The 18,872-nt window shown below is 38.5% G+C and overlaps 1 protein-coding gene across 3 annotated transcripts in view; it reads right to left on the reverse strand.

Annotated features, from left to right (window-relative positions):
* The window catches only part of SIM2 (SIM bHLH transcription factor 2), a 90,266-nt gene that overhangs the window by 12,947 nt on the left and 58,447 nt on the right, over positions 1-18,872 (reverse strand). For 2 of the 3 annotated variants that reach the window (XM_038417221.2, XM_043507585.1), the window contains exons 9-11: positions 17,370-17,538; positions 15,426-15,834; positions 663-5,531 (exon numbers count right to left, since the gene is read on the reverse strand). In XM_038417221.2, the coding sequence (XP_038273149.1) occupies positions 4,804-5,531; positions 15,426-15,834; positions 17,370-17,538 (1,306 nt within the window). In that variant the 3' untranslated portion in view covers positions 663-4,803. Of the gene's footprint in view, positions 1-662; positions 5,532-15,425; positions 15,835-17,369; positions 17,539-18,872 lie in introns of those variants that run through there. The other variant, XR_006278714.1, reaches the window with a different exon arrangement.

Below are 18,872 nucleotides of genomic sequence, written 5' to 3' on the forward strand. Positions count from 1 at the left end.
ATTTTGGTTTTGGTGGTTTTTGGCAGGGGGGAGGCAGTTAAAGATATTTTGCTCTTTTTGATTCAGTCACAAGACCATAGTAATTTGAAAAATTACAATTCTGAAACTAGTTGGGAAACTATGATGAGATGTATAATTATGCACAAAATACAGCTCCAAAATATTTGTCATGGAAAGGAATAGTACATAACTCATGCTTCAGTTCAGCTGATGTCTTTTAGTGGGGTTAGAACCTACTAAAACTAGCTGATTTCCTGGTGAGCTGTATTTGTCGAGCACACATGCATTTTTCAGCAGTTTTTGTTACTGTAGTGGGCCGGTACCATAGTGCTGAAGCTGCTTTCTCACCATTAACAGATGGGACTTAAGTGAGAACAAAAGCCGAAGAATTATAACAATTAACACATTATAGTCCCACAAATAGTTTAGAAAAGGAGTTGCAAACAAATGCTGTAAATTTGTGATGTATTTAAAATACTCCATTGGTAGGTTTTATTCAGCAGATAGGGTTATTTTCAGTCCTTAAAGATAAGGCTATTTCTAGAAAAATGCTATGCATAGTTAGAATAAAATAAATTAAATCCTTGCATTTTATAGTTTGAAAGAATAATCTAAGTTGATGTTGTCAAATCTATGATTACAATTAAAAACTCTATATGCTCAAAAAAATCTCCTGTGTGTCTGTCATTCTTAATGATACCTTATGCTTGTATTTTAAAAAAATCAAACCCATTACTCCTTTGACTACAGTATTTATTAACATGTTAACAGTTTTGTTTTATATAATAAATAAGCAAAATATGCTTTATATTTTTAGGGAGTACATATATAATTTTGAGCATTAATAGTGTGTTTGTATTTTTCTTTACTTTTCAAAAGTATTTGCCAAATATTTCATTTCTGCATCATATTTTAAAAAAAAATTTCCAGGAAAAAAGTGGACTCAGACACATTTGTTCTGAGAAGTAACTGAGATGGATTGAAAAATTACATTTACTGTCACATTTTGTGAATTTCAGACAAGTACCAATATTCCAGCAGATATCCCATTCTTTCATAAAAATAGCATCTGTTTTGTGTGTGAGCTATATTTTCTAACCTGTATGTTGTGCATATCACTGTGTTTTAGAATGAGTAAATCTACTGAATAACTCTTTAGGAACTTCAGGGCTGTATTCAGTAATAAAGTGTGTCACTGCACTTACAAGTGTTGTGATAGCTGTGCTAATAGCATACAAATTTTGAGACACTAATAAGTGATTGATGTTTCCAATTTCACTCTTCATTAAAACTCTGCATTTCTCTTTACAAAGTTTCTTTGCCATGCCAGCAACTCCCTAAGAGGTTAACAAATGTGTGGAGTTGCACAATTAAGGTATTTCTGGCTCAAATGAATAAGGCAGAAAGAAGGGAAATGAAATGGTTTTTTCCCTAATATATTCTGATTCACACTCCACTTATATGGAATATTTTCCCTAATAGTTTTAAAAAAGTGTCAATTCTTGTACCATATACTGCGCTGAGTATACACAGTGAACATCTGTAGTTCAACTGTCTCAAAGTATATATCTGAACTCCTACTTCTTTTTAGAATTCTTCATTCATGTTCCAGATGTGAATACACAATCAGAGTTTCTATTTTGGGGTGGCCAGGCGAAATGTTGCACATTTGTTTTTTAAGTCACAAATACATGTTCTGAAACTTAATCCACATTATCATATGTGAATGCACAGTTCGTTCTCTATTTCCCAACTATAAACTTCTATGTCTCAGAACCTCATCTACTGTAAAACATCTGCCAGAGAATGATGGAACACCTCCATAACGCATATTCATTGAATACAGCCACAAAATCTGAATAACAAAGTAGATGCTGGAAAATACTTTGTGGTATTGTACTTCAAAAAAACAAAAACTAAAGCCAAACTTGTACCTTCTGAAATGTTTTCTCAATGAAGACCCACTCGAGAACAGAAAAATATACTAGACTGATTTTGTGTGCAGTACACTGTACTAGTGATGTATATAGCAAAATGTAATATGGGAGAGCTGTGCATCAGGTTTCTTCTTGACAATGCAGACAATGTCAGTTTTCTTATTGCAGGACATTTTTAATTTTAAAAATTAATGCACACAAGTCTTGGCATCATTGTATTCTTCCAGGAATTAAGTTGGATACATACATTAGTGACACTAGTTTGGAAGGTCAATTAAACAATGAGAACAAAGCACTTGTAACTAATCATATCAATATTGGTAATAGGATTCACTTGTAAAATTCCTTTAGACCTGACTCCTTTCTGTCTTTAGAGACTCACAGAGTGCACTTACAGTGAACATTTTTGTAAAGGCATCAAAATTCTAGTAGCTACTACGAAATATTTTTGTTGAGCATCACAGTGAAAGTATGCAGGGGCAGAGAAAAAAGCACTGTCAGCGAATTAAAAGTTCAGTTAACTGTGAACTTGCGAGTGCAGTGCATCAGATGAATTGCAAAATAACACTTTCTCAATACTATTCATCTTTTAATTGAAAGGCAGTAAAAATACTGAAAATTGTTTTTTAAACACGTCTTCAAAGCATTTGTTTACTTGTTATATCAATTAATATTCATAAAAGCCTAGGAAAACAAATGACTTGTTGCTGTGTATGAAATACAGACAATGCTTTATTGATTAAAAATGTATACATTTTATTACATCCTTTAACATATTTGTCTTTAATAAGGTGTAATCCATGAGCATGTATTTTTCCATATTGCACAAGCCATGTGAATACTTTCTTTAGAGATACTCCTACAGAGCATGAGACATTTATATTTAGCTGTGGCAGATAAAAGCTTTTATAATGTAATCTAGCCTTGAATGGAACTAAAAAAAGAAGCTAGATAATGCTGACTCAAGTTTACAATGCAGTCTTCCTATAAAACACCATCTGACTCCATTGTTTGTTCTTGTTAATGTTTATACGTGTTATTTTAGGGAGTCATTCGTCATTTTATCAAGAGCACAAAGAATTTTTGGGGAGGTGATGAAGAAGGTGGTGTATGCTGATCGTGTGTACTCTCTGTAGAACATGCATACAGTAAAACCTCAGAATTACCAACACCTCTGGAGTGGAGATTGTTCATGACTGAAATGTTTGCAACTCTGAACAAAAAGGTTATGGTGGTTCTTTCAAAAGTTTACAACTGAACATTGACTTAATACAGCTTTGAAACTTTATTATGTGGAAGAAAAATGTTGCTTTCCCTTTACTTTTTTAGTAGTTTACTAAAAAAAAAAGTACTGTACAGTACTGTATTTACCTTTTTTTTTTTTTTTTGATGGGGGGGTCCTCTACTGTTGCCTCATTGTGTACTTCCAGTTCCAAATGAGGGGGTGGTTGACTGGTCAGTTCATAACTGTGGTGTTTGTAACAATGAGGTTCTATTGTAAATACATATATCTCCTTATTTCCTGATTTGTACACCATAGGGACAGGCGAAAATAACTAATTGGTACTTTATTGGAAATACTGAAAAAAACTAGGTAGATGGGGATTTTCTGCTAATCTGAAATGCTTTTTCCTGGATACAGTTTACTGTACCTAACCGTGAGAGCTGTGCGAAATGTTCAGCTCTGTCTAACCACAAATGTACTCAAACTGCTTTTTGTAACTTGCAGTGGTTTCTTGTGTCCAAACTGTCCATCAGAGTTTTTTGTGGTGAGAGAGAATCTGTGAAACCTGAATCTTGACTTTGGATCAACAAGGAGAATTCAACCTTGAGAAAGTCCAGTTTGCTAAAAACCTGAACTTTTTCAAAACTTTAAAAAGTACTGACAAGTTCTGAACCAAGCTTGTAAAGTTTCACTGAATTCTCTTCCCTATTTCCTTTGCTGTCTAAAATAAGAAATTTCTAATGTTCCTATCAGGACAGTCTTTTGAATAGTTTGTTTGAAAAAGTGCACAATCTTCTCCCAGTATATCCAGTGGCACACTTGAAAAAGTTATTTCTTATCACAGCCTTTTTTTATTGGGAGCAATTTTCAGTCCTTGCAGTGTGATCTCATGTTGTGCCAATCTTGCTATGACAAGACTTTTTCCTATGTTATCTGTGTCTACTAGTTTGACTTTTTATCATCCCTCTGGAATACATAATAATAGCAACAAGCTATGAATTCCTGACTCTGTTAAAATATATCATAAAGTTAGAATTATCTAACTTTGTTTTAGACTATTAAAATAATTAATAAGCATTCCAAGACCATGAGATTTGTGGTTAGTTCATGCAATTATGTCATGGATATTTAGGATTAATTACCATTTTTTAAACAAAGTTCATTTGTCAGGTTGTTTACAACATGGATGGAAAATTGCTCTAATATTTCACAGTGTTTGTCAGGTAACATTTAAACTACATTTTATGGTTTATATTAATGGTAAGAATCTTGAATATATTTTGGAGACCTAGTTTTTTAAAAAAGAAAAAAAATAGTTGCTTCTGTATAATTCTGGGCGTATAACGTTTGCCCTTTAATTTTGTTACACACTGTAAAATAACAAAAATATGATCTTTATATGGCTTCTTACTGGCAGAATCTACACCAGAGATTTATCTGTAACAATGAAACACTGAAGCTAGATGTGTATTTTTCTGACCTTAAAGGTACTATTACACATTACTTGCCAAGAACACATACAAGTTTGTCCCCCACTGACCACCTGCTCTGCTCAGTAAATGTAACCATGTTTTCTCATGCTTTTTAGAAATCATTACAGTATGGGTTTGTTTTTAATTAAGAAATACATTTCTATTATCGTCACCTCCCATTGGCTATTATTACAGAAGTTCCGATATAATGGGGTAGTGCAGTCTCCTTGTGGGTTTCTGGAGAAGAGGCTGATGATGGACTTTGGTTTTTATAAATAAATGTATTTACCTCTTCAGAAGTGTATCCATAATTTTCTGCTACATGTCCTGTTGCTGTACATGATGAGGTTTGAAATGTACCATGTTTGGCTAAAACATGGTGATAGTTCAGAAATACAAATGGGACTTGTCCAGTAGTTCTCGTATCCATCATGTGTTCATTTTCAGAGTCATGGTCAAGCTTTACTGTCATTCTGTCGTCACTGTCTAGTTCATCCAGATTCATAGCATGATGGTTAATATGCCCATATTTTGGTTCTTTCATACATATTCTCCTTGTTTGTTCATATACTGTTGGCACTGGCAGGAGATGACTTAATTGTCCAATAGCTTTAGCCTGAAAACATTCTGATTTTGGCAACAAGGAATTAGCTATGGAGTTTGAAAAAGACTTTTCATTGACACACACTTTTTCTTGTAGGTCTCTGCTGAAAGCTAACTTGTTTTCTTCTTTAATGAGATGATGAGATGGATGTATCCTGCTTTCCATTTTGTTGGGTTTCATGATGCTGGAGTTGTAAATCTCTTCTTTGTATCTGCTGTTTGGCATGGATGTTGCACAACTTGGAAAGCTGTCAGATGTAGCATCTTGGCTGTATCTTCTGTTTGGTATGGGCACTTTTAGGGAAAATAAAGAGTATTAATTGCTGATGATTGGAGCTCATATACTATGAGCTGTGTTAGAGACTGTCACTTTTTATGATTTTACATTAATACCAGCTAAGTTTGGGCCTAATCCAAAGCTCATTGACTTCAATGGTTTGAGTCAGACCCTTTATGACTGTACTGAAAAACCAGAAACAGATATGGAAGGCTAGTCAGTGTTAAAGCCAACTGACTCTTTAGTTGCTCTACGTTGCAACTTTTCAACTAGGAAAATATTTTGATTGCATTATTAGATGAACTTCATTGTTTGTCTGTGTGGCTGTAAATTGCTATCCTCTTTGAAATGGTTAAATCAGGAAATTTAACAAGGACTTAAACATTTGGAAAAGGGATATAACTTTATACTTTTGAAACTTTTGTGAAAGCTTCAAAATCTATCCCCAAAATAAATGTTACATTTTATTATATATTAAATTCAGAGTCAAACAGGACTTTATTCTTGTTGCCAATGTGTGTGGGGGGAGATTACTTGGACTCTTGCAGGAGTCATTTACAAACTGAACTAGACTTATGTCCCGTTCTATTGGCTTTTTAAATTGCTTCTTTGAAATGAAATCTAGCATTAGATATTAAAAATATCTGTAGCAGAGCAGTAGAAATGTCACTTGACTACAGTAATATTATACTTATGCTTTTGAGAGAGACTCTGACATGTCAAAAACAATCCAAAAACTTGGAGTTTGAAGATCAGAATATTAAATCATGGATGAGCCTCAGATGCAAAGTCAGATCTGGATCCAAGGTATCCCAGTTTTCAAGGATATTTGAATGTGGAGTTTTGGTTTCATCCCATCTCTCTCTGAAATACAAAAATGTCTGGTGCATCTCTTCTCAATAAGCTCTACTCTGTCCAGGGTTTGAGGATTCATTAGCCAATATTAGTTGGTTGCTTTGTTTTCTATTTGCCTCATGCTGCCTTTCTGTTTCATGCCAATTTGCCTACAAATGATGGGAGAAGACACTACCTGTATTATTCCTATACGATCTAACTAAAGTTATGCAATATTCAGCCAGAATATAAAATGAAGTTTCTAGTTAGTAACTATCTGGGCTTTCTACGCTCAGTGCCAAGAAATAAATCTTGGATTTAACCTTTTAATATCAAACATTCAAATATCAGATCTAAGTATGCCTTAGTCTCGTTTTCAAGTCACTTAGCCACTCAGGCTGAGGGCAAGTCTACACTTGAGCGCTACATCAGTGCAGCTGCACCAACACAGCTGTGCCACTGTAGCGCATGTGGAGAAGACGCACTATGCTGACAGGAGAGCGCTCTCCTGTTGGAATAATTACTCCATCTCCACAACAGCTGGAAGCTATGTTGATGGGAGAGCATCTCCTGCCGACACAGCACCGGTGTGAGCAGCACTTAAGTTGATGTAACTTATGTCACTCAGGGTGGCTTTTTCACACCCCTGCACGATGTAAGTTACATCGACTTAAGCAGTAGAGTAGACCAGCCCTTAGTCCCATGGGAAGTAAGTGTGAGTTAGGCTCCTAAGTGACTTTTGAAAAATGGATGGACTCTTTCAGAAATTTTACCCAACATCTTATAGGTTATGTCTACACTGTAGCTGGGATTGCTTCCCAGTGCAAGTAGACAAATGTGCTAGGTTTGCTTTTGAGCTTTCATGTGAAAAACAGCAATGTAGCTTGGGGGTAGCCACCCATGTATGTACTCTGGAGGTCTGGGTGGAGTTGTACTCACGCAGCTAGACCAAGCTGCTACATCTGTTACCTCCAGCTACACGGCTATTTTTAGCATGCTAGCTCAAACAGAGCAAGCTTGTGTCTGTCTACCCATGCTGGGAACCATGCTACCAGCTGCAGTGTAGGCATATCCTTACTTAAGGCTCACCCTGTAGTGATTGCTGACATCAATGCAACTAAAATATTCACAGCACTGCTGCAGACACTAGTGAAGCCATCAACCGCACACAATTTCCACTGATTTCAGTGGGAGTTGCAGCACATAACTAATAGAAGAATTTGGTCCAGAATGCTGGACTTAGTTTTTGATAGATAAGTAAAAGGAGAAACTAACTTTAAAACATTGTTTTTAATGTTTTTGTAAATTTCACACTAAATAGTGCACACACTTTGTTAATAGACAAAATGTCATCTTAGTTCTCAAGTGAAAGCAGTGTTTAATTCTTATAACACTAAGGGCTTGTCTACACAGGAAATTTACTGGTATAATTATAGTGCAATCATTTTACCACTAGAACTCCTTGTGTGGACACTCTTATTCTGGAATACAAGTGGTTTTTTGGAGGTTAGTTTATGTTGCTTGGTAGCAGTACACTGGTATTGTTATGCCTGTAAATTTCCCTGTCTAGATAGGCCCTAAGATGTAATAAACCTGCCCTCTTTACTGCAGTTTTGGAGCAGACTTTAGCTCCTGTCCCTATTCTCCTTTATCAGAAGAAGCCCCATTTCCTTTTGCACCCTTCTTTCATCCAAACAAAACTCCTCTCCCCCAACTTAAGAACTCAATTTTAAAGACCTGGGGCTTAGCCAGTATCATAAGATATACAAGAACCCAATTGTGTACTTTCGTTTTTTACGTAGTCTATTACATTCTATTATTAATGGCTGTAGTTTGCTGTTAATTTGTGGTCTTTCTTGTTTGTGGAGTATGGATTTAAGCTAAAGCTAAATCGGTTTAGTTTACCTCCCTGTTTGTAAGCCAACATCTAGGTGGTTTATGGGTTAGGTTAGTCAGTTAAACGAGCTGTCTCTGGAGCAGCAGAGCACAAAACATTATTGGTCACACATATACTAGCTTCTGTTTTTGTTTGCTTAGTCTCAAAACATTTATTGGAACGAGGCTAGAGTTAGCCCAGTGTCTTTGCAAATCCAAGTCAACCTTGTGGAGGCTTCTCATGGGATGGCCTTCAGTGGGAAATTTAGGGATTGAAAGCCAACTCAGGGCATCATACTGCCACAAGAAGTAGTTTACACCAGGATTGAGTCAACCAATGCTGTCAAACTCATAGCTGCAAGTCACCCAACTACATCAGAAGCACAGAGAAATGCCTGAGACATTTATTGCTCATTCTCCAGGGTTGAACTTGATGGAGTAGAAGCTGTTTTACAATGGCTAGGAGTCAATGCATTAATTCTGGGCACATTTCCGGTCAAGTTTCTCTTTCCGTGGTGAGACAAAGGATGTTGCACAATTAACATTGGGCCTTACAACAGAAAGTCACAATGGCTTTGCAGAAGGGCCCTTGTACTTGCCTCTGTTCACAATCTACACCAGCAACAGTGAATCTGGACCATTCTGCATCATGTCTCCACTAATCCTCATTGAGTGGTTTCCCTCACAGACTGAGTACAACTCAAGAGATTTGAAAGGAACAGTTGGGATGTCAGCCCCACCCACTGGAAAGACTGATAGAAGCACCTTACCTCCAACCTTGAGAATGACCATGATTGGCTCCAGCATTTTAAAAATTGCCCCTTTTTTAAAATTGCAGCAGTTTTGAGCACTTTTTCCTCCTCCTCTCTGTTGTTCTCTGGGGAATTTTTTCCCCACTTAGGAACCACTCTGAGGAATACACTTTTCCCACCTTGAGATAGTGGAGCAGACCAGAACAGCACAATCAAAGTCCAGAGGGTGCTCAATATGCAAGAAGTACCTGCAGCCAGATATTTTATTCTCAGTGTGCCCAATTCCCTGAGTTTCACTCTGCCAGCAAAAAGGGCTCTGAAGCTGATAGACACAGTTGCACTCCATTTTAGAGTGCATGTAGCACCGGAAGGAAAGGAACCTGGAGCCATCCTAAGCCAAACAGACTCTGACTCCTCTTAATGGTCATTTCCACCTGAAGGGACGTGAGGCATGTCAGAAACAAATTAGATGCAGCCACCTTGGCAGCAGAGTGTCCTCTGTTGCATCCTGTGGGCTAAAACAGGTACTTTTTTTCTAGAGCAATTACCTCAGGATAGTATATTGGGAATTATGACTATTGTACAAGTTTCTTATATTCTGAGTAGTTTCTGCTTCAAGTTCCTGGGCAAAAGAAAATGGGATCAGCCGCCAAACAACCTACACGAGCATATGGCTGTCTGCATCTTCCCCTAGAAAGCCCAAGGGATTAAAAAAAAAAAGCAAATAAACCAAAAGCCACTAGAGGTCAGAAACTATGTTTTTGTTCTCTTTTGTCTTCCTCTACTGAGAGAGAGGAATTTGCAGAAACTATGGGAGCACTGCTTGATCGAGAATTACACGGGGCGAAATGTTGCCACCTGCCAAAGCTGAGACAACAAAGATAATGAATATCACAATACTAGTGTCCAGCCTGCTGTGCCCTAGCTTGAGGAAACCAAAATCGGGGATGGTACTCTCCTCTAAGATAACATCAGGTACAACCTCTGTGTTTTCCCATTCATGGATATTTTAAGAGCTCACTGCAAGTTTCCAGGTGAGGGCAAAATCCAGTCTAATACTTGGCAAAGTTTGGGGCGCTAAGAAAAGCTCTCTTTGAATAATTTTAGGCATCTGTCGGTTTCATACTACTACCTGTCACTATAATGTCCAAGAACCTTCTGTGTAAAATGAATAGCGAAGTTCATAGTGGACTTCATGGAAGTCTCCAGCACTTCTCCCTTTATGAAGCCAAAACTCTGCTTGGAGTGGGGGTTGTTTTGACAGGACAGAGAAGGGTGGGAGAGATTTGGTAATTACAGATTTCAGAGTAGCAGCCGTGTTAGTCTGTATTCGCAAAAAGAAAAGGAGTACTTGTGGCACCTTAGAGACTAACACATTTATTTGAGCATAAGCTTTCGTAAGCTATCCATGAGCATCTGATGAAGTGAGCTGTAGCTCACGAAAGCTTATGCTCAAATAAATGTGTTAGTCTCTAAGGTGCCACAAGTACTCCTTTTCTTTTTGGTAATTACACAGGTGATCAAACTGAGCATCACTTATGGTGGAAAGGTTCTCTCACAAAGGATGTGCAGGCATGGCTCCGTGGTGCCCTGCCTCTGTTTCCCTCATCTGAGCCCCTTAAGAACTCTACACAGACTTTCTTGTGACTAATGACACCACTGCCTGTGGCTGGTTTAAGAATGAAACAATTAAAAACAATCCTCAATATCCCAAAATAAAGTCTGTCATCACAACACAAGTTCATACTCAGCGCTAGTGTCTTCTACCACATCCAGAGCTCTTCTTCTGTCCCAGTCTCCTCTTCACAAAGCTGCCATTCCCAGCTGGAGGCTCAGCCTTCTGGCTTTGGCTGAAACCCTTCTCCCACTCAGGGGTCGCCTGATCACTAGAGTTCTTCTCTTCTTTGCCACAGCGGCTTCTTCCATGCCATGTTCCCTTCTGGCTCTTTATAGAGAGCAGGAACACCTGCACTCTACCAGGCTCCATCAAGAGGCTGTTATGAGGCACAGGTGAGCTGGATCAGTTCCCTCTTAAAGGACCTAGTCCTCCCTATGAGAGGACAGTGTTGCAACTTTTCCAAAAGATGGTCAGAATCTGGATTTACTTGATCTCCTCTGGAAGACTGTTCCATAGTCAGATTCTACCCCAAGAGCGCTTTGTCCCAGAGGAGTACAGCTGTCATGGTGGTTCATAGATTGAAATTAGATCTTTGATGTAACTGGGGCTTAATCTATGAATTGGTTTGAAAATTAGAAGCAAGACCTTAAAATGGCATTGGAAGCCAACTGGGAGCCAGTAAAGGGACCTGAGCACAGGTCTGAGGTGCTCATCATGGGGAAGGTAGGCAGCCACATTCTGTACCAGCCGAAGCCTGTGCATCATCTTCACATTCAACTTCAGATGTAATGAATTGCAGTAATACAGCCTAGAGGTGATAAATGCATGGATTACTGTGGCCAGGTGCTCATCCAGGAGGAAGGGATGAAGTTTCCTCACAAGTTGAAGGTGAAAGAAATCAGCTTTGGAAATGGATACTTCCTGATCATCCACTCTTAGCGAGGAGTTAAACAGGACCTCAATGTTTCACACTACTTTGACAAATGGGAGCTGTTTGCCTTCAATGGAAGGCATAGACAATGCCTTGGCCAATTCTTCAACGCCTTTCCCCTGGGTTCAGCTTAAGACATCTGCTCTTCATCCAAGAGCTTACTTCCTCTAGGGATTCTTGACATTTTAGTAGTATCAGTGATTGCATCAGTTGAGAATGAGATGTATGTGGAGGAAAGTTATACAATTTACCTTACCCACCTTGTCTCTATAATCAGCATACTATTGGCAGCTGAGCCTATGGCATCTCACTTTCTCTCCCAGTGATCTCACAAAGGTACTGAAGAAAAACAGGATAGATTCCTGCAAGAGAGGGCTGTCAGAGGAGGAGCAATTACCATCTCCACTCCCTGCATTCTGCTAGAGAAGAACCATTGGAGGCACTGTAGTGCTGGACCAGCTGTTCCCTGCTATGTAACGTAGGCAAGTTAGTACCTTGTGGTCCATTGTGTCAAAGACATGAGCATGGAGATCTAACCAGTGTCAGTGGCCATGAAGGGATCATCTTTTAGTGCCCCTAGAGCAGTGGTTCTCAGCCTATTTACCATTGTGGGTCACATCCAATACTACCTGTATGGCCCAGAGGATGTCACATGGGCCGCAGCTGTGTGCTGATTGGGCAGCAGGTTGAGAACCCCTGCCCTAGAGCCATGTGTGTGCTGTGTCCTGGTCTGAGCCCTGCTTGTGAGGCATCTAAAATGATGTCTGATGTCACATGTTGTTGGAGCTTGGTTGTTATTACTTCCTCAATTATTCTGCCCAGGAACTGCAGGCTGGAGATGAAACAGTAGGTGGAGAAACCTTCAGGAACAAGAGTTGACTTCTTGAGAATTGCATTTTTCGAGGCATTTGGTAAGGTGTGCTTTATTGAAGAAGGCATTGCCTATATTTCCATTAATAGTAGTCTTAGGTGTTCACTGGTTTTACTATCCAAGAAGAGCATAGATTTGTTTCACAGGTTGTGGCTCTTGATATTTTTCAGGCTACTTGAGTTCGTAATAGAATCTGATCAGGGCTGAAGTGTTCTGTCCTAGTTGGCTCCTTATGTATCAAATATTGCAGAGAGATCCTCCCTGGCTGAAGAGACAGTTATGTTCTCTGAAGGGATTTCTTCTTCTTCACCAGTCAGCAGGAAAGTTGAAGAAGCCTGAAGACAAGATTCTGAGACAGTGTCATCTGATTTGCAGACAGCTTTTTGTGCTACATACTTTTTCAGAGCTTTGATGGCTTGGTCTGATGAATCTTAAAAAATAGAATTCATACTGAAAAACACATCTTCAATCCACGTCCTTTTTGGCAGATGCCTCTATGGAATGTGCTTTGCTGTAACAGTCATGGTCTCAAACCCTGTTGACAGATATCATATTTGGTTTTCCTTTGGACTGCACTTAATGATTCTAAGCAGATCCTCTATGCTTAAAAGTTGAGTCGGTCTCACCAGTCCAGTGAAGCAATAGAAAAAACAGTAGTTGATAGTGTGAACAAAATCAGACACTCCTTTCCTTCCCATTCCATTCAAATCTACGGAAGGGGTCCCTTCCAAGGATCCACGCCTCCTGTTTGCCAATTGCAACATGTCTGATTCTGGCTATGGAGGAGGCAAATTCTGAAATAGGTTAGAAATAAAATCTCCAGTGCCCTCCGGGAGGCTCAGCTCCTAACTCCCATCAACTTTTTCTACGAGACACGAGTGATCTCTGACCAGACCTGAGCTCAATTCCCAAACTTTCTTCAGAACGTGTCTTTCTTCAAGAGAGATCCCACATTTTCTGTCTTATGCTCTAAAACCCATTTCAGAACCAGAGACATTCTTGGGTCTAAACTCCATTCTTTTCATTGTGAAGAAGAGGACAGGAGGTATGTATATGTTATGAAACTGAAGAATATAAATGTGCATAAGAAACTCAGTTTCAGATGGGTCTTCTTTCCTTGACAGCCACAACAATATTTTCTGTACTATTCTTGACTTGCATATACTTATTAGAAGCCTACATGCAGATACCAAATTCTATCAAAGGTAATATATTTGCCTGTAGTCAAATTTCCATACAAGAAAACTGCCAATTTCAATATAAGACTTTTTTGCTCTGGCAAATTTGATGGCCACAGGCTGTTCTGTACATATTTCCCCATCCCCCTAATCCAAAAACAGAGCAAATTTAAAAAAAAAAAAAAAAGGAAAAAGCAAAAATGATCAATTTGGTCAAAAAGGCCTTGGCTTTCACACCTAATAGAAATTCCCAATGTTATACACTTTTATCCGTACGTCTCTGATTTAGCTCCTCATGGTGTAGATTTTTGTCTATAAGGATCTCTGTTGCTTCTTTCACAAGGACAAAATAGTTCCTAGGGCATCTATCAATTCTATTCTGGAAATAAATACTCCTTTTCACACCAGTTAAGAAACTCTGCTCTTGTTGTCTTGTGCAAGTCCACATCATTCATCAGAGGAGTCTGGCACACCTTAGATCTTCACAGTGCTCAGAAAATGTATTTAAACTGAAGAAAACAATATGGAAAACCTTCATTATTATTTCTTTTCACCTAAAATACAATGGTAAAAAGTCTTCTAAAGCTTCCGTTGCCAGGTGGATTTATGGTTGTATATTGGAAACATGCAAAGTCTCAGGAACCCGGATATACAGTCATCAAGGCTCATTCACTGAAGAGCATGGCAATATCCTGGTCAGAGACTGCTGTGGCCTCCATAGAAGAGATGTGCAAGGCCACAGATGTTACTTGATATCCCGCTTTGTCAGGCACAGTAAGATCAATCTTCAAACACATCCTTCAGGAGCTGGATGCCACAGTGAGTGGTCTCAAGTGAATAATCCTGTGATGTCTCTGGGATCGCTAAAGCTTTTGATCCTAACTGTCTTTCCCTATCTTTTATTCCTCAATGTTTTCCATCAGAGGAGACATTCCATAGAAAAATGGAAAACTTCCTTTCTCCCAATAATGTCTCTGCTAATCAGTCCTAACTAGTTGTTTTCAGTGTATCCATCTTTCTGCAGGCTCCCATTACAGCTGTTTTTTCTTTTTTTCGGGGTGGTGTATGCAGTTAAACATTGAGCAGAGAAATATTTAAAACCTATTTCACACAAGGATTGGACTGAATTTTCAACTTCTTCTTTGATTTCATTTTTTTCATTTAACATTTCCTAAAGCCTTGGAAGTACACTTCCTGTGAGTTGCCTGATGGGAGAGGCCAACATCCCCTGTGTTCCTTTCAAAGCATTTGAGCTGTCCCCAGCTGTGTGGAAAGATGGTGCAACTCTCATCAGTGAAGACATTGCCCAAAGAAAATTAGTAATCAAGACAATTTCCCATAGACTTCAATCCTAAAAACACTTGCATTTACTATCATTAATATAGCTAGTAAGGCAAATACTTTAAATAGAGGTACATTTTTTAAAAGGATGGCCTCCCTTTCTGCAGTTGACTTGTAGGTGCAGATCTGAGTACTTACACTTCTTTCTGATTATGCTGGCACAATTTGAATCCAGATTTTTGCACCTGCAAACTAACTTTCATAAACACATGTGAGTTGTGCCTGTAAAGGGAGGCCAAGTCTTGGCTTTTGTGAAAATTTACCCACTAAAGGCTTTAATAAAAAAAAAAATTGATATTCTGAAACTGGATAACATTCCTATTCAAATGTTCAAATGAAAAAAATGTAGGTCTAAATGTCATAACAGTGTACCTTTTACACATACTGCACGTTAAACCCAAAGATATATTTTTTCTGTGTTTAGTAAACATACTGTATTTCATATTTTAGAAGTACACATTAAAAACATCTTCCAAATGCTATGCAGCTTATTATTTTTAAGATAACTCACCTTCATAACTCTGTGCAAGATTATGACGTGCAATATTCATTGGTTGATCGGGAAGACTTTTAGACGGTGACTGGCTGGTAGGTACTAAAGAGTTGGCATAATGCCATTGGCGCTCTCCACTTGTCTGCAACGTACTCAAGAAAAAACGAGCCACTTCACAAGGTGATCCTTGAGACTGCCCAAATTTAGAAGTCAGCATTTGTTTTTTGCTACTGAAGACATGAGAATCTACAGGGAAGTGTCCATAATGGTATGTGAAAGGCAAACTATATGAGGGGGCATATAAAAGTTCACTGTTTTCTGAATGGAAATTCTGTTCTTGGATGGTGCCTGCATTCGCTGTAGGGCTGGATCTCCAGCTTCCAACCTGGCCACATTCCAGTTTGTCTGTTTGGAATGAGCTGTATTGCTGAAAAATAAAGAAAGGTGTTCAAATGTATCCATGTTACACACCAGTGTAGTTGCCTCCAGCCATGCCACCTGGAACTGTGACATCATTAAATCTCATAAACTAAATAGGGTTGGGACAGATCAATACTTGGACTGGGAAGCTGCAGGGGAAAGTGGTGTCGGTAACTCAGTGAATGGCATTCTTCCCCGTAAGTCAGCAGTGAGTAAATGTCCCCCACAAAGGCACTGTATTAGTGGCTATGATGTAAAACAAGGCTGCTGACCACTTTTCATTAAAAATCCCATGAGACTTTTCACCAGAGTTAGGGCATTAATCCTAGTGTTCAGTCAGAAATCTTACTTGGATAATTGTGCCAATCTAAAATTTCCCCTGTGTTTTTAACTGGAGACAGTTAACTGTGAGGAATATTGTAAACCAAATGATACGCTCTGCCCAAGAGAGAGCCGCATTTCAAAGGCAGGTTTGCAACTCTTTGGAGATCCTTCAGGATGTGAGCTGCTATGTAAATATCATAAAGTATTGTTAAGTCACTGAATAAAGACAGTAGCAAAACACTATTTTGATGTAACTGAAGAATAATTTCAGCACAACCTCAGTCATCCTAATGTTAAGGAATAATTTTAGATAGTAAAAGTTTTTGGTCAATAGTTGTACTTAGACATCAGAGGATATAATCCTGTTTTGAAGAACAGGAAGTCTTAGTTAAATGACATGAGTGTTGTTTGCTTATGTTAAAAAGATTTATTAATATGGGAAGCTTTAGAATGGTGGCAAGTCGAGATCTAATCTCTCTAAGTCAGTTAAACACCACAACACACACTTCCTCCAAATGTTTGACTGACTCCAACTGTGTTCAATAAAGTACATGTGCTAGTTTTTTCCATTCCTGATCAATAATAATATCCAACTTTTATCATCTGTAGATCTCAAAGTACCTTTACAAAGAAGATCAATATTCTTATCCCCCATTTTACAAATTGGGAAACTGAAGCACTGAGAGGCTAAGTGACTTGCCCAAGGTGACCCAGCAGGCCAGGAATTGATCCCAGGTCTCCTAAATCCCAAGTCAGCATCCTGTCCACCAGTCTACCTTCTGCTGCCTGAGGAAGTTGCCAGCATTCATTTGGAACCAGACCTTGGTTAGCAAAAATTGGTACATTTTTACACCAGCTCAGATTAAACATACAGCATCTGTTCTGTATTACATTGTTCTCTTTTTGCTTAAAAAAAAATAAATAAAAACCTTAGTTTTTCTAACTAATCTAAAATCTGAAAGCTTTTGAGTTCTGACTGATAACCTGATAATCCTTAAGCCTCTTCTTCCCCCATACTGTGCCTTCTCCATTTCTTCTGTGCCATTTACATAAGATGGCATTCTCGTGCCCCCAAGAAAGGACAAGCCTCGTGTTAACTTTGAATTTCAAGGGAGTTTTTTGGCAGCATTATACTAGCAGCAAGTTAATCTCATGATGACCAAGCTACTTCCACAAATGCCCTGTTTACTTGTAGTTGGGTGTTACTGAAAGAGTTACCTGTTGCGGGTAAGGAGTCATTCTGAGTTTTGCCTTCATTTTATTACTTTTGGGTTTTGCTACTCTCCTTGTTTCTTGTGAGGTAGACATTGAGTTTCTGCATGAAAATTGTGACTTAGAAATGGTAACCTGGTCCAGTGATAATTGAAGTTCCTTGTACTCAATATCTCTGCAAAAGAATCATTGTGATAGGTTAAATACTTTAATGCATTGCACAGATGAAAAATATCATTTTAAAATGGTTTAGTTTCACAATGTTTTCATGACTATTCATCCAAGATATTCATTTGGTCTGCAGTGGTGGGTGAGGAACATGAGAGACGGAGATAAGGCCTATTCCCACGGAAATGGATTAGAAAAAATTCCACCAGGTTACAGACTTGGTACTAAACATCCCTAACATCTGAACTTAAGCTCTCTTTTTTTTTCTTTTCTTTTCTTTTCTTTTTTTTTTTTTTTAAAGCCATCCTTGTGGCACTTTGCCTTGGGAACCACAGACAATGCTGGTGTGGGGCTGATCTAACAGCAAGGCAAAGATCAGTTCAGTGTCCTCCAATCTTCCTCAAGCATGAGTTCGTCTTTTCCCTGTCACATCTGAATATTGACACAGAGGAAAGGGAACCCAGGTCATTCTTCTGCCAGTATGATATGCTACAACCAAACCACAGAATCAGCCAGTAGGGTTTAATTTCATGGAGATGTCTATCTTTTCTCACATTTATCTGTTCAATAGATACAGCAGATTATTAGACAATATTTTATAGGTAAGTGTGTACAAAAAAAAAGGATATTTAAGACTAAGCTGTGGGGCTCCAGTGTTGTTGTTCAATGTGCTGGTTTGTTTTTCCATTTATTGCTCAAGTTCTGATTTAAAAAAAAAAAAAGCCATTCCTTTTGGACTTACCAAAAATTTCAGTGGAGGGAAGTGAGAGGGTACAGCAAGAGAGCTGAAAATTAGCAATATGAAAGCATACAGTTTAAAGATTGAATTTCATGGGGAATGACAGTGTTTTCAGTAAGTTTTACAGCAGACAGGTGAAAGAATAAGTAGACAAAACCTTTTCGCTCTCTTCCATAGCTAGGAGTCATTTCTTTCTGAGAAAATGACCTAGAACTAAATTCTGCCCACAGATGTGCTCAGGCTTTGTGGCAGTTGCTTGAAAATACAAGAAAAGAGTTGAGCCCTAACTAGCTGTGTGACCTCAGGCAAGTGACTTAATTTCTCTGTGCCTCAGTTTCCTGCCTGTAAAATGGGCATAATACTTCCTTTCTCCCACCCTTTGTCTGTCTTGTCTAGTTAGACTGTAAACTCATCAGGTCAGAAACTTTGCCTAGCATACAGGGGCTCTGATCTCAAGTACAGCCTCTGGGCTCCCCTGTAACCCAAATAATTACCAGTAATGTGACATGTTCACCACAAAATCTTTGGAATCCTTCAGAATGCAAGATAATGGTGTGTAAATCTAATCAGAATGGACACACACTCATTTTACCCAATATGCC

The sequence above is a fragment of the Dermochelys coriacea genome, chromosome 1, assembly GCF_009764565.3.
Source record: "Dermochelys coriacea isolate rDerCor1 chromosome 1, rDerCor1.pri.v4, whole genome shotgun sequence".
Lineage (NCBI taxonomy): Eukaryota > Metazoa > Chordata > Testudines > Dermochelyidae > Dermochelys > Dermochelys coriacea.